Source organism: Saccostrea cucullata, unplaced genomic scaffold (genome assembly GCF_032062105.1).
Source record: "Saccostrea cucullata isolate Sc308-1 unplaced genomic scaffold, CSIRO_AGI_Scuc_v1 ctg678, whole genome shotgun sequence".
Lineage (NCBI taxonomy): Eukaryota > Metazoa > Mollusca > Bivalvia > Ostreida > Ostreidae > Saccostrea > Saccostrea cuccullata.
This window is the reverse complement of record NW_026918672.1, coordinates 60,042-84,360: the sequence shown is the minus strand read 5'-3', so window position 1 is coordinate 84,360 and position 24,319 is coordinate 60,042. Positions and strand designations below refer to the sequence as shown.

Sequence of the window (24,319 nt, the reverse complement as noted above, 5' to 3'; positions counted from 1 at the left end):
GACCCTTGGACCCTAAATTTCAAAATTTTAGAAGATGCACTCTTGCTCATCATAACTACGTGTGTACTACGTTAGTTTATTTGATACCCAGGAGCAGAGAAGAATATTTTCAAAGAAATAATGCATTTTCACTATATAATAAATATAGCCCCGCCCTAGCACTAGAACCCCTGACCCTGAGGCCATGAATTTCACAATTTTGGTAGAGGACTTAATGCTGATAACAATCATGCCAAAAGTTTGACTGCTTGATGTCCAGGAGTAAAGAAGAAGATTTTTAAAGATTGCACTAATTTCAGTGGTTTTTGCCCCGACCACCAGGCCCCAGGGATCTTGAAATTCACATTTTTTGTTCCTCTTCACCCATAGATGCTATATGCCAAAATTGGTTGAAATTGGTTCAGTGGATTCAGAGAAGCTGAAAATGTTCAAATGTTTACGCACGACGAACGACCACGGACGAAAACGGATAGCAATAGGTCACCTGAGTTTACTCAGGTGACCTAAAAATGTTTTTTAGGTAACTTGAAGTTAATGAAGAAGTATTTCGGATTTTCATGTTTAACTCCCGGAAGATCGATTCCGATTTAAATGAACAGTTTTTTTTTCTTAAAACGTGTTATTTTACTCAAAATGCTTTTAAAAAGAAGAAAAAATTTAATTTATTAAAATAGACTGATAACCTCAGAATAGTTAAGTACCAGTCCACATAAAAATCAGACAAAGGGTGATATATATATCTCAGAATTTGATGATTTTCCAATAGATTTATTTTGAAGTATGAACAATGTATGTAAAAGGAAAAATGTTTTGAGTCATGGTAACCATGGAAACCCGGCCAAAGAAATTTCCTTAGCAACCGGCGGATTTTTCAGTGTCGAAGGACAAAAAATCACCTATCTTTGGGGCTTAAAATAACACGTAAATACCATGAGAATTATTCTTACTTGTGGGTGTAATAAAGATACACATTTATAGTGTTCTAATAATGTAATAAAAAATATTTAGGTCTTAAGTCAGTTCTGTGCTAGACATTGGAAGGTACACATGTTTTACAGGTTTTGCTGATTCAGTATTTTTTGTGATTTTGGCAATATTCAAGGCCAAATTTTAAAAATGGCCAGATTAATACAGTTGTTGCATGTATCTCACATAAAAGTAGAGGTATTCCTCTTTTAGAACAAGTCAAATCCATGGGCTCTTTTGAAAAAGTCGAATGTTGCCTAACAAAAATGGGCTTTTTGATGCATAAAATGAGAAACAGTGTAAAAAGTTTACGAAAAAATCAAATAAAATGTTATTTATGATAAACGAGATACAAATCTTAAAATAGTATAATTAAATTCGGTCTCTCTAGCACATTATTGAATATTGCATAATTCTTTATCTCCATAGCAACGGTAGGTTCTCCATAGCAACAAGGCAAAAAAAATGGAAATTTTGGCGTGTATTCGTGTAATCTTATTAGGAGTCAGAAAATCCGGTTGAGCAAAATTGACAATGAAATCTTGGTTTTATTATTGTTATTTTTTTTGTACTTAATCAACCCATATGGCAAGGATTACGTGCACATGTACATGACAACCAAACATCAAAATGTCTCCTGTAAAACAGATTTGACTTTGGGATTGTATTGTTTGTCATGGAATTGGATATTCAATATGCTGATAATTGCATGGTAATAGTTCGGAAAGAATTTAAAATGTTGTATCAAGTTATTGAATATTGTTCAATGACTTATTTCCATAGCAACAAGACCACTCCCCTAGCAACGACACAAAGAAAGTTTGACGCATATTCATGTTATCTGTAAATCTTTATCTAAATCACGTCATGAAGAAAAAAAAATGATGTTGAAATGTTTGTTTTTCGAAGGTATTTTAAAACTCATTTAATCCATAACGACTATTTCTAGCACATAGCAAACAATATTACGTTTTTAGTATTGGAATTTAGTCCCTCTTCATAGTAAAAGATTTGGCAGTGGACTAACATACCTCAGAAATATTACAATGTATGAATTAATTCCTCATGAGAATAAATAGATAAATGAAATGAATACCGTCACTATGGAAACATTTCCAATGATATTTCCAATTGATTAGGAAGATCAGGTTTTAACTATTCTATTGATACTTGTCAAAGATTGGAGAGGTTTTTTTTCCAAACGAAAAGAACCGTTCGCGGTAGCTCTAAGGTAGAGCGTTCAGTCCGTGATCAGGAGGTCGTGAGTTCAATCTCGGCAGCGACTGTTCCTTCGCCATGCTCTTACCACTTTCAAGTGAAAGTTGCGGGTCCTTCGGATGAGACCTTTTAAATAAAAATTGTGGCACATAAATGATTGATTCAGTTTACATTGTTTAGCGTCCGTCTCGAGAATTTTTCACTCATAGAGATGCCACCACTTGCCGATTGAAAGTTGCAAATTTTGTCCTATATTCGCCACTTAGAGTCATTGAGCAGGGAGGGACTTTTTTTTCTTGCCAGCACCTTCTGCATCCCACAGTGGGATTCGAACCCGCGACGTAAGGATCAGCTCCTTACTTCGTGACTCTAGAGCAGACGTTCTAATGACTGCTCCATGCGGGCGACGCGGCACATTGAAACAAGAGACCCACGGGCCTTATAGGTCACCTGAGCATTCTGCAACAACTTTCCAGATATTGAATTTGATTCATGTTTTAAGCCAGATGCTATATGGCATTCACAATTTTGAAAGAGCCTTTCATCATATCAATACACTTAGCAGTTGCTTAGCTTGGTTTATTGATTTGAAAATGTCCAATAATAAGTTCATAGGATCTTCATGAATGTTTCATGAACATTTCATGAATAAAATTCATGAAAAATTCAAGGAAATTCATGAATTATTCATGATCACCTAAGGGGTACTGAATACCCATATGCAAGGTAGGGGAACAAAAATGCATTCCAACTAATCAGTAATATTCAGCAATAATCAGTAGTGCCCCTTACACTGTGAAATAAACCCCTGACCCTAGGTTTATTTTAAAAAGGCACCCTTAAAATTGCCTATAAAAAAAATGAATGTTTTATAAATACAAAGGAGCAGATTTCAAACAATTAATTCATTTTCAGTATATAAGTAGAGCCCAACCCCCATCCCTGACCCTGGGGTCTTGAAATTCACAATTCTGCAAGATTAGGGCCCTTGCTCATCATAAGTATATAGGTTTGATCTGCTTCATACCCAGAAACAAGTTTTCAAAGATTTAATGTATTTTCACTATATAATGTTCAAATGTCCCCCCCCAACACCAGCCCCTCAAAATCAGCCATAAAATTCACAATTTTGGTAAAAGCATTCTTGCTCATCATAACTATGCACTTAGTTAGTTTATTTAATACCTAGGAACAAAGAAGAAGATTTTCAAAGAATTCATGTATTTTTACAAAATAATCTATAGAGCCCCCCCCAACACCTGAACCCCTGACCCCGTTTTAAAATTCACAATTTTGGTAAAAGCACTCTTGCTTATCATAACTATGCACTTAGTTAGTTTATTTAATACCTAGGAACAAAGAAGAAGATTTTCAAAGAATTCATGTATTTTCGCTATATAATCAATAGAGCCCCCCCCCCCCCCACCACAACACCAGAACCCCTGCTTTCACCATAAAATTCACAATTTTGGTAAAAGCACTCTTGCTCATCTTAACTATGCACTTAGTTTCTTTATTTAATACCTAGGAACAGAGAAGAAGATTTTCAAAGAATTCATGTATTTTTACAATATAATCTATAGAGCCCCCCCCCCAACACCAGAACCCTTGACCCTGGGACCATAAAATTCACAATTTTGGTAGAGGCACTCTTGCTTATCATAACTATGCACTTAGTTGGTTTATTTAATACCTAGGAGCACAGAAGAATATTTTCAAAGAATTCGTGTATTTTCACTCTATAATCAATAGAGCCCCCCCCCCTTACACCAGAACTCTTGACCCTGGGGCTATAAAATTCACAATTTTGGTAGAGGCACTCATGCTCATGATAACTATGCACTTAGTTACTTTATTTAATACCCACGGGCAGAGAAGAAGATTTTCAAAAAAATCATGTATTTTCACTGTATATAATCAATAGAGCCCCGCCCTAACACCAGAACCCCTGACCCTGGGGCCATAAAATTCACAATTTTGGTAGAGGCACTCTTGCTCATCATTACTATCTACTTAGTTGGTTTATTTAATACCCAGGAGCAGAGAAGAAGATTTTCAAAGAAATAATGCATTTTCACTATATACCTATTTAGCCCTGCCCTAGCACTAGAACCCCTGACCCCAGGGCCATGAATTTCACAATTTTGGTAGAGAACTCAATACTGATTACAATCATGCAAACAGTTTGACTGCTTGATGTCCAGGAGTAAAGAAGAAGATTTTTAAAGATTGCATTAATTTTAGTGGTTTTGGCCCCACCCCTCAGGCCCCAGGGGGGGCAGGAATCATGAAATTCACAAATTTTGTTCCCCTTCACCCATAGATGCTTTGTGCCAAATTTGGTTGAAATTGGTTCAGTGGTTGCAGAGAAGAAGCTGAAAATGTTCAAAAGTTTACGAAAACGGATAGCAATAGGTCACCTGAGTTTACTCAGGTGACCTAAAAAGTCGCATCGCAGTCAGTTATGGTTATTTACGTAAAATTGATGTTTGAAAAAAAAAATTGCAAGATGTCTAAAGCTAGATCAAATACAAATAAATTTTAAAAAATGGCTAATCACACAAGTAGAAACTATTTTTGAATGTTGTTTTGTGAGATTTGCATTAATGTAGTGCAAACATATTTCAAAAATTATGCAAACGATGGTAAGAGGGTCATCTTCATGTCCGGTTAGTTCATATCCTAAAATGGAAATATTATGCAACAAAAACAAAACATTTGACATAGAACTCATCCATGTAACACGAGGCCCATGGACCACATCGCTCATCTGATCACTGTGGCTAGGAAAAATCAATTCAGTAAATGCCTAAGTGGTCCCGATTCTAAAAGAAGGGGGGATGGTTAGAACAAACTTGAATCTATGTATACTTGAATCTACACTAACTAAGGGTGCTTAAATAATTTTGACTACCTGTGGCTTTAATCCAAATAAGTTTTTTTGTACTTTTGTGGTCCCACCTAATCCTGGGGGTCATAATTTTAACAAATCTTTATCTAAACTACTTGAGGATCCTAACTTTTGAACAAGACCAATCAAGATATTTATTGATTTTTTCCTATATATTCCTATGTAAAACTTTGATCATCCATTGTGGCTGTACCCCCGAGGGTCATGATTTGAACAAACTTGAATCTACACTACCTGAGGATGCTTCCATATAAATATATAAATATGACCAATCATGGCTTTGCTGTTATCAAGAAGAAGATTATTAAAGATTTTTCCTATATATTCCTATGTAAAACTTTGATCGTCCATTGTGGCCCCGCCTACCCCCGGGGGTCATGACTTGAATAAACTTGAATCTACACTACCTGAGGATGCTTCTACATACACTGTAAGTTTCATTTTTCCTGGCTCAAAGTTTTACATTAATACTAGTAATTTATATTGATATGGTGGCAAGAAGTATAAAATTCAAGTTCATCCCCCTCCCTTCCCCAAGTAAACTTTGGAGTGCTGAGCTGATTTGTTTTTACCTAGTCCAGGTGAGCGATGTTGGAGGTTGCTCCCACTACTTTGATACACATTGCTCTGAGTCTGTTCTCTGGGTACATGTAATAGCATTTAACATGCATTCTCTGTAAGCACCAAAAAATCTTGGAAACGACATGTCTCGGATTTTGATGAAATTTTTACCATAGGCGTGTCTCGGTACAAAACTAGTAAATATGGTGTCAGAAGTTCCACACGTGCCCTTGGTTGCCATGGAGACGGATTCATTGATTTTGGCCATTTTTGGCCCTTTTTGACTAAATGAAAACATGAAAATTAAGGAAATGTAAATGAATATTTATCGGTATCGTATACACTCTGACAAAAATCATTGGATCACATGATAACATGAACTTTTAAGGTACACAGGGCATATAATCGTTTATTCTAAAAATATTCCTCCTGTAAGAAAAAGGTCATGCAAACTGACATTGTTTCTATAAAGTTGAAAAATGGGGAAAATGGCATTTTTTTTTTTAGATCTTTAAGGCTAAATAAAGAAAACTGTCCGCGGAAATTTTCTAAATCTTATGTGTTACATACGACGGCGTATTCGTGCCATTTAAACAATATAGAAATATTTTTTTATTAAATCGTTTGTACTATTTAATAAATCGTTTGTATGATTTAATAAATCGTTTGTACGATTTAGTAAATCGTTTGTACGATTTACTAAATCGTTTGTACGATTTACTAAATCGTTTGTACGATTTAATAAATCGTTTGTACAATTTAATAAATCGTTTGTACAATTTAATTTATTAAATCGTACAAACGATTTATTAAATCGTACAAACGATTTAGTAAATCGTACAAACGATTTAATAAAAAATTTCTACATTGTTAAAATGGCACGAATACGCCGTCGTAGTTATATTATACTTGGGAATAAGTAATGTCATCTCGTGAAAAAATATCAGTGGGCTTTTGGTCCTATTTTAGTAACATGTATCTATATATAGATATAATTTAGAAAAATGTGAAAAATCAAATTTTGGCAAAGTTTCAATTGTCATTGCTGAATAATTAGGAGGTATATTGTAAAATTTGATATTTTGATGACAAGAGCTGGACACCATTAGCTGGTATGGGTAATGGCATTTTTGTTCTAATTAAAAGCTTCCTATAAAAAGTCTTAACAAATATAAAGTTTTCTACAATACCTTTCAAAATGTACATGTGTTTGTAAATTAATTGCCATAATATTGAGGATGGACTCTTGTTTCATTTTAAAGCAATGATGGTTTAAAAATAGATTACTCGAATAATTGAGAAAATATAGATTATTGCACCTTTTCAGGCACTTTTTAGATGTAATTGCGGCATTATTAGGAATTATTTTGTAAAATTTGAGATGTTTATTACGGAAGCTGGCCACCACTAGCTAATGTGGACAATAGCTGAGGGGAATTCCCATTTCTATTTTTAGTATCAAGTGCCTAAATACATGTATAGATTTGTCTCTAAATATTAGGAAAAATGGCAATTTTATGCTAATTGGAAGCTTTATAGAAAACGTCTAAACAAATATAAAGCTTTATTACAATATGCCTTCAAAATGAACACATGTTTGTACAATAATTGCTACAATATTGAGGATGGACTTTTGTTTCTTTTTATATCAACAATGGTGTAAAAATAGATTCCTGGAATACTCAGTAATCGATAAAATGTAGATTATTGCACTTTTTTAGGCACTTTGTAGATGTAATTGCTGCATAACTAGAAAATATTTCGTAAATTTTGAGATGTTAATGACAGTAGCTGGCCACAACTAGCAAGTGTGGACAATATTTGAGGGGTTCCAACCTATATTTTTAGCTCTTCTGATCTAAAGGCTCAAAGAACTAATGCTATGGCCGATTGTGCTGTATACGTCGTGCGGTGTGCGTTTACTTTTTAGAAAATGGGCCATAACTCAAGAACCCCTTGGCCAATCTTCGGAAAATTGTTGAATTTGTCACAAGGTATCCTTGGCCCAAGGGCTACTGTTTATACTAAAACTAAGGGTGAGACCCTAAACCAAGGGGAGATAATCAGGAAAATTAAATAAAAAATCTTCTTCTCCAGAACCACCTGGCAGATTTTCACCGACCTTACATGTAAGGGTCGGGGTATTTAAAATTTAAAATTATTCAAGGCATGACCCTGGGGCATGAAAGGGCATGATCTCAAGGTAACTTCAAAATTGACCAAAATTTACACTTGATATTTTGCTTACTATAAAGACTAGGATCATCAAATCTTGTAAGTTGATGCATCTCAGGATTTCACATCATGTCAACACAAAAGTAAGTCACGGTGACCTACTTTTTAAATATTACGGGCTTTCGTTTTCAAATTGATTTGGAGGCATATTTTGGACACTTTTAAGGCCAATGATCATAAAACTTTGACAGTTGATGCATTTTTGATTCTCAAACAATTCCGGAAATAAAATGCAGCCATTGAAACTATGCATCGTGAGTGTCTTGCATCTAATCCACAATACACACTTATGTGTTTGTACAAGTTGCAATAAAACATTATTTATGGAAAACATCCTTAAATTGGTATCATATGATTTTTGCCCGTTCACACATACAAGAAATTTTGCCCCGTTTTAAATTCGCCCAGTCACAGTTCTGTTTAAGAATTTATACTGTTTTTTGAATACGCCCCATTTTGAATTCGCTCACCTGTAGTTGTTGCCATGACAACAATTGATGGAACATTTCATATATATTTTCAGCACTTTCCTCATATACAATCATCAACACATTTATTTAATTTAATATTCATTTCTATGACGAAGACTGATCCAAAAGTCAAATATGTTTACAGGACATCAGAGTGTACATTGGTTGCACACAATCGTTGCCATGGGTTGATTAAATATATATCCAACAGTTCATTGTCAGTTTTGCTCAATCACATTTTTCTGACTTAATTTGAATAAGCCTTAATAAGATTACACGAATACACGCCAAAATTACCTTTTTTTGCTTTGTTGTTATGGGGAACCTACCGTTGCTATGGAGATAAAGAATTATGCAATATTCAATAATGTGCTAGGGATACCGAATTTAATTATACTTATTCAAAATTTGCATCTCGTTTATCATAAATAACCGTTCATTTGATTTTTCCGTAAACTTTTTACACTGTTTCTCATTTTATGCATCAAAAAGCCCATTTTTGTTGCTAGGCAACAGATTCGATTTTCAAAAGAGCCCATGGATTTGACTTCAAATTCTAAAAGAGGAATACCTCTACTTTTATGTGAATGTTGCAACAACTGTATTAATCTGGCCATTTTTAAAATTATAATATTGCCAAAATCACAAAAAATACTGAATCAGCAAAACCTGTAAAACATGTGTACCTTCCAATGTCTAGCACAGAACTGACTTAAGACCTAAATATTTTTTTACATTATTAGAACACTATAAATGTGTATCTTTATTACACCCACAAGTATAATTCTCATGGTATTTACGTGTTATTTTAAGCCTCAAAGATAGGTGATTTTTTGTCCTTCAACACTGAAAAATGAACAGTTTTTAAGGAAATTTCTTTGGCCGGGTTTCCATGGTTACCATGACTCAAAACATTTTTCATTTTACATACATTGTTCAAAAAATAAATCTATTAAAAATCATCAAATTCTGAGAACTCTCATGTATCACTTTTTTACAGTTTTGTCTGATTTTTATGTGGACTGGTACTTAAAAGGTTTATAAGCTTTCTGTAAAATATGTCTCCAAAAAGTAATATATCAACTTATCGCCCGCGTGGCTTAGTAATTAGAGCGTCTGCTCTACCCTAATGAAGATTTTCCAAAGGGTTAGGAAAAGTTTTGGAATTCTATGGAATTCTATTCGTTTCCATACAAAACTCGAAAAGTGTGTCTGGAAGTTTTTGGAATATTTTGGAATTTGAAAAAAAAATGGACTTAGACATTTCTTGGCTAGGAGAGTAGAGGAGTTCTTTGGAAAAAAATACAAAATGAGAAACTTAGCCATTTTCTGCACTGGAAAACTGTGGAAAATTACTTAGATTTTTTTAAAATTTCGACTAACACCACAATTATAACATTGGGATCGAAGTCGGGCTCTGTGAACAATTAATTTGAACAACACGCTGAAATTCAAAAATATCGAATGCCATGTTGATGTTGCACAGAAGGAGAGTTGGAAAGCGAGTGTCACGAACAGGGGAATCATAATTAGCCTGGGATGGAAGAAGATGAGGACATTTTAAGACCCGGTAGGTGCAATATTGTACAGTATTTTATGTGTCCCTGAATGAAGAATGCTGCTATTGTTCATTAGTCTGGAAACCATACTAAAATGCCCGACTGTGAAATCGTTAGGACAAGCACTATTTCAATTTTGTAATAATTATTTAACAACTCTAAACATAATCATTTAGATCATGGATTTTAACCCGAAATTCCTCGTTTGGAATCGAACTGATGTAAAGAATTTTACCTGTACGTTCCTTTGTTCAAGATAACGTTTACAGAATATGATGTGCATAAAAATGCCTATTTTGTAATGCATGTTCATGATCATTTTCAGCTCTTATTATGATTGTTTTAATCGTTGCTACAGTCCCACAGCGCTGGCGTTTTAATAAAAGTGGATATACATGTGATGTAGATGCTTAGCCAATCACTTACTTGGCTTGTGAATATGGTTAAATTTGTCAAAAACTTGTATGTTTAAAGACCTAGTTAAACTTTTAACAAATTTGTTATAATTCCTAGTTTTTTAAATAATAATATCATATTTGGCATTTATAAATTTAAAATGAAAGGCCCTTTAAACTTTTAACAAATTTGTTGTTTTTAGCTCAAATTATCATTCAAAACAAATAAACTAACTTTGATTTTATTAATCAATGTCTTTTAATTAGCATAAGATTTATTTTTTTTTTTTAATTTGCAACTACACCAAGTAAACAAAATTTAAGGTAAATTTTTACCATGCTTAATGAATTCTGACAGGTAATCTAAACATGCTTACAGCACAGGTATGCATAATTATTTAAGATCAAATAGCTATCATATTCTATGTAGTATACATACATTTTACAGGAATCCGGATGCTCAAAAGAAGGACAAGAGCTATATGAAAAAAAAGGTCAGATTTCTTAATAATTTTCTTAATCAATAAAATCACATGAATTGAAATTATATCTTTTTCAATGTTAGTCAGGCATTGAGCTTGAGCTCTAACCATTTCATTTTAGCTTACCTGAGTCATTTTAAGGCCTAAGTGAATTTTTTGATCAGTGACTGGTGTTTGATGTCTATAAACTTCCTAATTTGAACAAAAAATTGCAAGATAATGAATTCATAATCTACAGTAAACTGATCTGCCAGGTCGAAAGAACCAATTGTTTGGTAGAGCTTTATTTAATTTCATTAATTGTCATATATTTATATGGATATCAATAATGATACATCTGAATGGTCATCTTCTTTCAGAAATCGTGCAAGGATCGAAAGTTTGAAGTGTCTTTTGGAATGATCAACATCGAACTTGCTGAGCCTTTGTACTAAAAGTGAATCCGTTCGTGACACCAGTTATCTGTCAACCCTCTATTGCAAATTTCATGAGATATTTCAGTGAGGAAGTGATTCTAGCAAACACGTCAGAAGTTTTGGATCTTCCATAATTTGGATCTTTGGCACGTACGTTTGAGGAAAAAAGCAACTGTTGATTTTATGGGATCTTTGTATCAATATAGTTGTGTAGTACATTTTTTTTGCATTTCATAAGTATGTGTTTGTCACTCTAGTCACTAACTTTGTAATGTTAATGTACATGAGCCACTGGCAGTTCATTGTAAATGTATACCCTGTTGAAGTTTCAATGACCTTTTCAATCCTTGGCCAATGTCATTTTATGAAACTAACCTCTTAGTTAAAACAAAATGCAGACTTTAGTTTACTACACCATGTACATGTATATCATGACATAATTTACCCATGGTGATCCTCCAGTAATCATATTTTTCTCTGGATATTTTTGTTAATAACCTTTGATGTTAAATACTTTCAGTGAGAATACATTTAAAAAGTGTGCTTATATTGTACATCTGAGAGGTATATGCAATATTTGTCTCAAAAAACGTTGTAAAAGAAACAGTGAATTTTTTTATTTTGCAAATATAGATTTGATGTATAAAAAATTGTGATGTTATCAAGTTGTTTTTTTTGTAATTATTTAACACTAATACAGTTTTCATTGTATTTTCCTGGAATTCCACAGATTTCCATGGAATTCTTTAGATTTACAAATAATCTGGAATTCCATGGATTTCCTCCACAAATTTCTATTCTGGCATTGTTCCGCTCTTTTCCAGGCTAGATTTGAAATTCCGCACCACTCCGAAAAAGTTCCGTCCCAATACTCCGGAGAATTCCAAAGAATTCTGCGGAACAAAAATTCCATGGAATTCCATGGAATATGCTTTGGTATTCCATGGAAGTTGCGGAAAATCTACATAAAGGTGGAGTCGCGAAGTGGATCCTTACGTCGCGGATTCACGGTTTAAATGCAATTTTTTCAGCAACAATAAAGAACAAAAGGCCAGGGACCACATCGCTCACCTGAGTACTTGGTTAGGAAAAAAGCAAAATTCAGTTTAGTATTGAAAAGCGTAAATGCATGAGTTGTCCCTACATACCCCTAAACACATGTTCTAAACCTTATCAGTAGAATGGTGTACGAGGACTAGCCCTAATAGCTCTGGTGGGCAAAAACAATAAACAAAATCAAAAAAATTGTATGCGAGACGAATAATAAATCAATGGATTTTATATGCAGGACACATCTAAACGTCGGACTATTTTGACGTCATAAACGTTGATTGTTCCTCCGCACCATCGGACCATGACGTATCAGGCCATTACACTTTAGCGTCTCATAATAAACGAGCCATCGGACCTTGGCGTGACCATCAGACTTGAAATAAAGAACCAGTTAAAAAGTTCACTGGGAAATGAACTTTTAGTGCTCACGTGATCAAATCATGTGAAGCCCGAAGGGCTTCTCAGTAGAAACATAAAGTTATTATTACTTATATTTACATTTGAGACGAATAAATTCCGAGTAAAACTGCATTTATTACACGAACGGGCCGCCTCATTTGCTACATGAATGTTGTGACGCGCAATGACCTAGGGGCCTAGAAGTTGTTTGGTTTGAAAGTTATTGAATATTCACACTCAAGTGCAATAGTCCAGTTCAGGAATTCCTTGTTTATAATGTAAGAACAATGATCCCTACTGAGAATAATCTTACTATTTATGAGTTTTTAATATATTTGAAGTCAAAAGCGGTGATATCCCTTGTTTTAGTTAGCATAACTTCGAAGGAATTTAATTCGGGTTAAAAAGGTAAGTCCGATTTTAGGCTGTAATTATAGTATTTTAAATATTCTTCACACCTAAGGAAGATCTATTAAACATCTGTTGAATGAAAATATCTATATGTGTCAGTTATTTTACCTTTTTCATCGCTTTCAACTTGGTAGTTCCGAAAACAAACAGAAATATATGTAAACAAGATATCACCTTGCCGAGCTATTCGGTCGCGCTATGACCTCTGACCTCCGAATCAAGTTCACACAGAATAGAAAATATTTTCTCTTCAATAGGTTCATCTAAGAAAGATATTCGCATATGTAAATATTTTTTCTAAGGATACCCACTTCTGCCCCTGCCTGGGTTTGAAATCTCGAACTATAGAATCTGTCTCGTAGCAGTACAGGAAAAGCGCGTTAGACCGATCAGCTATCTAGGCAAGTCAAAAACTTGCTTTCGATGTCGGTTGAATTCTCACAGCGCCACCCTACACTACGCACTCATTGAGAATAGAAATGAGATACAGTTAGTTGTACATTAGTTTTATTAGAGGATCGTTACCAACACATGTAATAAAAATTAGTTTTATTTATAAAGCACAATTTACAACAACTCTTAAACTAATATAACTGCCCTTAGTGAAGAAATATTACCGTAATATAGAAAGCACAAAGAAATTCACTTTTGTAAGGAATTTCCGCACCAGCCTGAGGTTGAACTCTCGACCTACGGAATCGATCTCCTAGCAGTACAGGAACAGCACGTTAGACCGCTCGACTATCTAGGCAAGTCAAAAATTTGCTTTCGATGCCCATGGATTTCTCACAGCGCCGCCCTACACTACACGGTCATTTAGACCTATTCCTGTACTGCTAGGTTTAGTTTTATCACTGTGCATTGATATATGACTATGAAACTGAATCTTGTTTGTTTGATTTTAGTGGATATACCAGATTTTTGTTCAGCTTATCCCGACGCTTTACTTCCAAAAAAAGACAACTGTGGTCAGTACATCAACTGTTCTGATTCAGGATTTGATGGTAATCACACAATGGAATGCCTTTATCCAGATCTCTTTTCATTGACATCTATGTCATGCCAATGGTTTGAGAATGTGACTTGTAACAAACGCATGGAACCTCAAGCACCTTGTAAGGAATGAAATCAGTTTATTATTATTCTAAGATTATAAAAATCACTTCATGCTCTTTTAATGACATCTATCTTTAAAGATATTTTTAATTGAATAAGGTGAGTACCAGAAGAACCTTTGTGCTCCAGCAAATAGGAGCTGTATTCCTTGCAAAAATAGGCTTCCATCTTGTGTGACATTGCCTGATGGGAAGAACCCTATAAATTGGTTGTTATGGAAACCTGATTATGCCATCTGCTATAAAAACAGGACCATTGATATAAGGAAATGTTCCTCTCGCTTCTTTGACCCAATTCAAAAAAATTGTTTAGAGAGAGCAAGTCCAAGTAAGTTTAATGGCCGCCGGCATATGTTACCTACGTTAATTTTTGAAGCAAAGTTTTTGAAAAATCCGTGTATAACATTAGAAATGCCTACTTATGAAATCTGTGTTTTAGATAACATTGATAAGATCTGCAAACAGAATCCAAAGGCTATCTTCCGAAAGAATGACAACTGTGCTCAGTATTACAACTGTTCCGTGGACAACTCCAAATACGGAAAACATCTACAGGAATGTAAATATCCTGATCTGTTCTCTACCATAAGCATGAGATGTGAGAATTTCAAAACAGTGAAATGTGACAATAGAACAGAGCCCCAAGCACCATGTGAGTCAATAGAATAAGATAATTGAGAAAAAAAGTTGTTTTCAACTTTCCATGTCAATGTTTAAGTGTCAATAAAAATGTTGAGATTAAATGCGTGTATTTATTTAATTTTAGGTGAGTATGTTCAAAATCAGTGTGTAACCAGCAATATCTCCTGTGTCCCTTGTCCCAAACGGTTGCCAAGTTGTCAAGGATTGACAAATGGAAAAGAGGCCTTTCAAGGAAAACTATGGCAGGCAGATTATATTTTTTGTGACACCAACCGTACCATTAACATCACTCAGTGTTCTCAAGGAGAGTACTTCAATTCGAGACTAAGCACTTGCATGACGGATGTTCCAAAAGGCAATATATTTTCAATAACCTTTATACTGTAGCCCTTAGCTGATAAGGAAACTTATTTATTTCATTTCACTAGAGCAATTTATCTTCTTGTCAGTTATTATCCATGGTTTATACATTGTAGTTTCTTACTTTTACAAAGTTTTTAGTGAAAGTTAAATCGATAGACCAGCTTCAGTCAATATAGGTATATAATTTATATATGTTTATACATAGAAACATATGGAGATTACGAAATGTATTCAAGGTTAAAAATCCATAAAACAATATAGAATAGGAGCAGAGCAAACACAGACCTCCAAAACATCAGAGATGGGATCAGGGGCCATGGAGGAGTGAGCATCCCCTGCCGACCAGTCACACCCGCCATGAGCTCCTTGAGTTGATCGGGAGAAAACGGAAAAATCCGTCGTCAAATCGGTGTATAAATAATGAAGTAACATTTAGTATGAAAAACGTCAGTCAGCATTAAGCTCGAGAAAAATTCTATTTGCTGACAAGGTCATAGCGTCGACTATAAAACTTACGAAATGATGACATTAAACGAGAATGTTGATATTCTTGTTTCATCGAATTGTTTACTTGTCAATAATTTACTTCGTTTTAGAATTATTTAAAGAAAGTATATTTATTTCTTGTCTGTTCTTATCCGTAAGGGACATGATTTGTTAAAAATCGAATACCTTGAAAGTCGAAAGTTTAGCAAGAAGCAAATGCTTGAATATCTACTGATATGCGTAACCTGAGGTTGCTCTTGATTAGAATTTTTTTTCATGATTATTGACGAATAATTTTTTTTTTTACAGTTATTTCCTATTTGAATCTTTGATCCCCGATTGTGGACCTACCATTCTACTAATGGTCGGACTGATTTGAACAAATTTGAATCTTTGCTACCTGAGAGTGTTTCTATAAAAATAAAGCTGATCATGATGTTTGATGACATTCTACCTATAACTTCCTACACGACTTGTCTTATGCAATATGAAGGGACATGCTTCGAATCACTATTTTAAAACTAAACAGGCTAGTGATAGATTGATTGAATGTTGTTTAATGTCCCTCGAGAGATTTTTTTCACTCATAAGAAGACGCTAACACTTGCCGATGGAGAGCTACAAAGTTTTTCCTATACTCGGTACTTAGAACCATTAAGCAGTGAGGGATCTTTCTTCGATCTTTCATCTATTGCGACACGGGACCTTGGTTGTTATGGTCTCGTCCGAAGGACCAGTCTCCACTTCCCACATTGGGATTCGAACCCACAACGTAAGGATCGTCACCTTACTAAGCGACTCTAGCGCATTAGTTTTAACCACTGTGCCATGCGGGCGACTGGCTAAATATAGATAAGTGATTGTTAAATATATTCAAACAACCTCATTTAGAGTCGGCATTTCGAAACCTCTGTGACCGTAATATTACGTATGATTATAATGAGGTTGTTAGCAAACAAACATGTAACTAATCGTTGTATGTATACTTACTTATTTTATACACGTACCAATTGTTAGGCCTTTGCTTTCTTTCTAAATTTGACTACGGAATGTTCCGCCTACTTCATCAATTAAATTAAGGACTCAAGGCGGATGTGACCGGTCAACAGGGGATGTTTACTTCTTTTGGGAACCTGATCCCACCTCTAGAATCTCCGCGTTTCATGATTCCTTAACAGTGTGTTGAATACATATTATATACATGTATACATTTTTAAGATCGATATCAGTTCGTCATCTTCATCTTTTTTGTAAAAGCGTTGATCATCTACTGAGTATTGTTGCCAATCACTACTTACGTGTTTCACGATTTGAAGAAACCCCATCTTCGCTAGCCAAGGGTTTCTGATACTCTACTCTCCTCATGAACCCTTGGCATACGGTGAAGTCAAAATACGGGATTGTTTTCGTCACGTGATCTCGAATCAATCAAGTACACACAGATTGCATCATCGACAGAAATTAAGACGCATGTTTAAAAAAAAATTAAATCAAAGGTTTTTTTCAAGAATATTTAAGAAGTACGGTGGTATATTTAGGACACGCAATTATTTTTTTTAAAATACCAGAAAAAAATTATCTTGTGAAAACGACATAATTATCTTGTGAAAACGACTTATTATCTTGTGAAAACGAGATATCATCTTGTGAAAACGACATAATATCTTGTGGAAACGAGATAATATCTTGTGAAAACGAGATATTTATCTTTTGAAAACGACTTATTATCTTGTGAAAACGAGATATTATCTTGTGAAAACGACATATTATCTTGTGAAAACGAGAAATTATCTTGTGAAAACGAGATGTTATCTTGTGAAAACGACTTAATATCTTGTGAAAACGATATGTTATCTTGTGAAAACGATAATATGTCGTTTTCACAAGATAATAAGTCGTTTTCACAAGATATTATCTCGTTTTCACAAGATAATTTCTCGTTTTCACAAGATAATATCTCGTTTTCACAAGATAATATCTCGTTTTCACAAGATATTATCTCGTTTTCACAAGATAATTTCTCGTTTTCACAAGATGATATTTCGTTTTCACAAGATTTTATCTCGTTTTCACAAGATTATGTCGTTTTCACAAGATAATTTTTTTCTGGTATTAAAAAAAAAAACAATTGCGTGTCCTAAATATACCACCGTAAAGAAGCAATAATTGAGTTATGTTTTTAAATTATTTAAAGTACAAATCGGCAGCTTCAATATAGATTTAGAAGATATTGGATCACACCATATCTATTCATAGAATTGCATGTTATCTTACGGATAGTTGTTTACTTGCATTTTTCATTTCTGAAATGAAAGAGTCAAGAAGTGTTCCGAACGCAAATATCGTCATTTACAAAAAGCAATTGCTGATTGGTCGACCGATCGAGAAAAAATAAACCCAACTTCTACGAACACCGTATGCCAAGGGTTCATGAGGAGAGTTGCGTATCAGACACCCTTGGCTAGCGAAGATGAAGAAACCCATAAATGAAATTATGTTTGTCGTCTTTTTTTTTTTAACCAAGATTAATCTAAAAATTTGGAATTTTAATTTATATGTATAATTTTTTTTGAATAGTTGATGTTCCAGATTTCTGTGCTGTGCATCCTTTAGACATTGTGCCTGCCTTGGACAATTGTGCGCGCTATTTTAACTGCAGTGCTGTGAATGCAGCCCCCCCATCACTAATCAAAGCGAGAAACTTAGCGAATTCTGCAGTAGTTGATCAAATGGAATGTTCCTATCCTGCATTGTTTGACGTGTCATCAGGAGACTGTAGAAATTTCACATCTGTCACATGTGATAGAAGACCAGAGCCACAGGCACCTTGTAAAGAACTATACTCAAATTATCCGTTTATGTAAATTACTTGAATTTGATTCATCGAGTAACATTGTTAAAGAAAAACTAAATAAATACCCTTTGAATGATAAAACCACGCCCACTAGCGGTATAGAAGTTAACAACTGTCAACATTGATTGACGACAAGTTATTTTAAATATTAATGAATTAAAACATTCAATTTTATATGAAAATACTGCATTTATTTGAAGGAAGCATTAAAAAGTGCACTCTTTGCAGAACATTGTCACTTCGACTGTGCCTATATTGATAAAAGTTACCTTTGGGTGAAAAATTCACGTATGACCAATAGCTACCTGTACGAATTGCATACTTAATACCAGATAACTTATTTTTTTTTATTTTATAACATTTTGCTTTTAATATATTGGAAATAAAATGTCGAGTATTTTCAACCATTTTAAACTATTTCTTTAAAATTATTTAATTTATACATTTAATTTCTTATATTCTGAACTATAAATACACTATAACTCAATTTGGTAATGTACTAGAAAGTTGAATTCATTTTATTACTTAAAGGTTTTAGATCAAGGACCTTAAGCTTAAGGTAGGATTCTTCTCTGGTTTCTGAGTAGATGAAATATTCAATGTATATTTGCTTTAATGTCTTATATATTTAGGTGAAAGAGATTTAAAAGACAATATTTTTCTTTCCTCATCACAACTGAACAACTTTAAATAGAAATGGTCAACTGTATTTGAAAACTAGCAGGGACTATATTTTTAGCGGAATGGTGGCTTATGAAAATATCTTCTTTTCTGCCTCTTAAAAGTATTATAGAACTTTGAATTAATTATAATTTTTACACAATCAAAAACTAGAAGAATTTTTCAAATGTTAGCTAAATAAATAATAAGGAACTAAAGTTTTGAAATATATCAAATAAATATGAATTTCCAAACAAACTACAATTATGTTAGCTTTTAAAAGTTTAGACTCTAAGTACAGATTTGAGCCAAAAATCCATAGAAATTGTTTTTACTCTTTTACTAAACAGTCAAAACTGTTTTTGTATCATTTTGTATCTTTATATGACTGCTTTACTATATGTGAAAATAAGAAAAAGTTAAATATAGGGCGCAAATAAAAATAACTTAAATATCCCAAACATTTAAGAAAAACAGAGAAAAATCGGATTAGCCAAAATCCATTTTTGTTAAACTATTTGTGTCAATTTGGTAATATCATCTTATAGTCCCTATATCGTTATATCTTTTTATGCAAAAAGAAAAATTTTTAATTTTTTGAAATAGAAGACCCTATATCATGATTTGATGCTGTTATTTTTATTCTAAATGACAAGGGAAAAGGTTGTGACCTTGACCTGACCTTGACTCTAATATAAACGAGGTCAAAAATAATCTAACTGAAACCATCGCTTAGTAATACTGTCTTCTTTGTTCTGTGAAAATTTCATTAATTTTTAAATACAGGAAATACAGTTTTTTGTGAGAAGAATCCTACCTCAACCTAAATCTATTCCAGTTTCTAAGCATCTGCGTGTGCTTTGGTTTTTGACAGCCCATGTGGAAAAAAAAAACAGAATCGGCAATACTAAATTGAATATTCTTATCAAGAGTTTCTGCCAGTATTTCTAAATATTTGTATATGTGATATTTTAAATAACTTCCAATGTAACCCATAGCTACTGGCAATGCACATTTAGAACCAGATATCATAATTCTGTTTTTAGGTCACCTCAGGTGACTTATTGCTATTCGTTTTCGTCCGTCGTCGTGCGTTGTGCATCGTGCGTTAACATATGAACATTTTAAGCTTCTTCCCTGCAACCACTCAATCAATTTCAACCAAATTTGGCTTAAAGCATCTATGGGTGAAAGGGAACACATATTGTGAATTTCATGGCCCCTGCCCCCCTTCTGAGGGGTGGGGCCTCTGACTGAGGGGTGGGGCCAAAACCACTCAAATTTATGCAACCTTTAAAAATCTTTTTTCTTAGACATCAAGCAGTCAAACTGTTTGCATGTTTGTAATCAGCATTGAGTTCTTTACCATAATTGTGAAATTCATGGCCCTGGGATCAGGGGTTCTAGTGCTAGGGCGGGGCTAAATAGATTATATAGTGAAAATGCATTATTTCTTTGAAAATCCTCTTCTCTGCTCCTGGGCATCAAATATAATAAACAAGTAGACAGTTTGTGTTGAATAAGGCTGCCTCTACCTAAATTGTGAATTTCATTGCCCCAGGATCAGGGGTTTTTAGGTGTTAGGGCGGGGCTGTAATGATTATATAGTGAATATGCATTATTTCTTTGAAAATCTTCTTCTCTGCTCCTGGGCATTAAATACACTAAACAAGTACTTAATTATTTTTAATGAGGTTGCCTCCTCCAAAACTGTGAAAATCATGGCCCCGGGGCTCTATTTAATATATATATTATATATAGTGAAAATACTAGTGCATTAATTCTTTAAAAATCTTCTCCTCTGCTCCTGAGTATTCAACCAATGAACTATGTACATTGTTATGATGAGGAAGGATGCCTCTTCCAGATTTGTGAATTTCATGGCCCCAGGGTCTGATGCATAAATTCTGTGCCCCTGGGTATTATGCCAATGTTCTAAGTACATATTGATGATGATGAAAGGCGCCTCTTCCAAAATGGTTAATATCAGGGCCCTTGAGTCAGGGTACTTGGGATGGGGGTGGGGATTACATAGTCTGAAAATAAATTAATGCTTTAAAATCAGCTTTTCGGTATTAATCAACCATTAATGATGAAAAAAAAACATGATAAAATTTCCAGAATTTTGAAATATGTGCCCCATGGTCAGTGGTTCCTGTGGGATGGGGTGCACAACTGGTTATAAAGTGGAAATGTATTTTCTCTTTGTTACTCTGATCTACCTCTGGATATTAAGTAACCAAAGTAAGCAAGCTAAATGTATAGTTATGATAAGCAATAGTGTCTCTTTCAAAATTTAAAATTGATAACCTTTGATATAAAACATGAACCGATTCAATTGTTGAAAGGTTGTTACATGATTCTCAGGTGACCTGTCAGGCCCTTGGGCCTCTTGTGTAACATTTTGCGTTTGTTTATGAATCAAGCAATCCTGATCAATACAGAATGCACAATAAGTGACTTTTTAGCTCACCTCAACGAAGTTGGGGGGAGCTTATGTGATACCCTCGGCGTCGGTGTCGGTGTCGGCGTTGGCGTCCCGGGTTAAGGTTAAGTTTTTTGGAGCAGTTTTCTTTTTAAGTACTTCTGTGTCCTATATTGATTAGACATGCATGGAAGATGTTGCTAGTGTGTTTCATTGTACCAGTCAAAGTTTCAGATGCTGCAATTTCAGCAAAGGAATGACCAGGTTAATGTTTTTGGTGCAGGTTAACATTTTTGGTGCAGTTTTTGGTGTAGGTCTCATTTCCGAGTAACTATAAGCCCTATGTTGACCAAACTTACATGGATGATACATCTTAGGATGCATACTACCAGCCTTGCTTCGGATGCTGAATCTGACCTACATTTTCCGGTTGAGTGAACAGGTTAAAGTTTTTGGTGAAGGTTTCATTTCGAAGATACTTTGAGCCCTATAATGACCAAACTTGCATGGATGGTACATCTAAGGATGTATTCTACTAGACTTGCTTCGGATGCTGAATCTGACCTACATTTTCCGGTTGAGTGAACAGGTTAAAGTTTTTGGTGCAGGTTTCATTTTCAAGTTACTATGAGACATATAATGACCAAACTTACATGGATGATACATCTTAGGATGCATACTACCAGCCTTGCTTCGGATGCTGAATCTGACCTACATTTTCCGGTTGAGTGAACAGGTTAAAGTTTTTTGGTGAAGGTTTCATTTCGAAGATTCTTTGAGCCCTATAATGACCAAACTTGCATGGATGGTACATCTTAGGTATTCTAGGCTAGACTTCTTCGGATACACACGTATTCTACTAGACTTGCTTCGGATGCTGAATCTGACCTACATTTTCCGGTTGAGTGAACAGGTTAAAGTTTTCGGTGCAAGTTTCATTTTCAAGTTACTATGAGACATATATTGACCAAACTTACATGGATGATACATCTTAGGATGCATACTACCAGCCTTGCTTCGGATGCTGAATCTGACCTACATTTTCTGGACGAGTAAACAGGTTAAAGTTTATGGTGCAGGATTCATTTCCAAGTAACTTTGAGCCCTATAATGACCAAACTTGCATGGATGGTACATCTAAGGATGCATTCTACTAGGCTGGTTCGGATGCTGAATCTGACCTACATTTTCTGGATTAGTGGAAAGGTTAATTTTTTTATACAGGTTTCATTTGCAAGTAACTTTAAGCCCTATGTTGACCAAACTTGCATGGATGATACATCTTAGGATGCACACTAATGGACTTGCTTCAGATGCTGAATTCGACATACATTTTCCAGATAAAAGACCTCGTAAAAGTTATGGGTGCAAGTCTATCACCAAAAAACTAAGGCTTATATAAACCAGTTGCACAAATGATGCATCAAGGGATGAAAACTCTCAATCTTTCTTCAGATGCTGGATTTTAGTTACATTTTCATGATGAAGAACTGGTTTTTAGTTTTTATATAGGTCTATTTCAAAGTATTAAAATTGCATAAATTTTGCATTTTTGGATGTATACTTTTTGTTGGTTAATTTTGTGACTTAATTTGCCTTACTTAAAGACAAAACACGTTGAGGTGAGCTCTGTAATCTCTGATTACCTATGTTTTTTTTTGCTATGACAAGAAAAGTTTAATTTAGCAAAGAGAAACAAAACTGTTTTCCTTGTTTACGACTTATTGGGACAACCCTCGTATTATAATATTTCCTTTTATTATTGACATATTGACAGGTGATCTTTCCACCTATTAGTGACATATTGTTCAGGCAATCTTCTCCTATTAGTGAATTGTAGAAAGATGATCTTTCCTCCTATTATTGACATATTGACAGATGATATTTCCTCCTTTAAATGCCATATTGAAAGGGATCTGTAAATTTGGATTGTTCCCCGTTTGTATTATTTATAGGATTTAGAAGATTTCACTGTTCGTTATCTTCAGTTTTTGCATGTTTGTCTTTTCAGGTGAATATCTTCAAAATATATGTGAATCATCAGATTTGAATTGCTTGCCATGTCCTCAGAGACTGCCTACTTGTGTTGGAAAGGCAAATGGTCCAAACCCGTTCCCAAATAAGCTTTGGAGCCCAGATTTCATCTTGTGTTATCACAATAGAACCTTGAAAATAGAGAAATGCTCAAAGGGTTATTTTCATCCTATTGCAAACATTTGCATGGAAATTGTTGATCCAGGTAAATTAAAACAAAGATTGGACAATATTTACTGCATGTAAATTAAAGCGCTACAAAATAAGACTTAAAACTCAGTCCCTACTGAGGATCTGTAGAGGTTGGGCAAAATATAGCAAAAGGTACGCAATATTAATAGTTTTCTTACCAGCCAGCACTAGAAGACATTTTAGTGCAATTTCATAACAAGCAAATGTACGACTGCATTTAACAAACAATTTTCAAAAGTATGAACTCTTTCCATGGCTCCCAGACTGAGGGTTTATTTCATTTTATGTATGATTGAATATTAAATTTTTAGAGCCCTATTCCCAAGTAACTTTACTAGGCTAAAAATGCAAAAAAAGTTTCATCTAGGAATACACACGTAAGTTAAGAGTGGAACTTTCTTTCATTGAATCATATGTATGAAAAACTTTCAAAAGACCGGGACGTTTAACAACATACTAAATCTTTCATTTA

At 34.3% G+C, this 24,319-nt stretch overlaps 1 protein-coding gene across 1 annotated transcript in view; it reads left to right on the top strand.

Moving 5' to 3' along the window:
- LOC134269470 (uncharacterized) overlaps positions 1–23,901 on the top strand; it is a 77,727-nt gene extending 53,826 nt beyond the window's left edge. Inside the window, exons 14-19 of the mRNA XM_062751674.1 lie at positions 13,982–14,191; positions 14,292–14,519; positions 14,631–14,843; positions 14,958–15,188; positions 18,260–18,511; positions 23,633–23,901. Coding sequence (XP_062607658.1) covers positions 13,982–14,191; positions 14,292–14,519; positions 14,631–14,843; positions 14,958–15,188; positions 18,260–18,511; positions 23,633–23,901 — 1,403 coding nt within the window. The remainder of the gene's footprint in view (positions 1–13,981; positions 14,192–14,291; positions 14,520–14,630; positions 14,844–14,957; positions 15,189–18,259; positions 18,512–23,632) is intronic.
- The last annotated feature ends 418 nt before the right edge of the window (positions 23,902–24,319 follow it).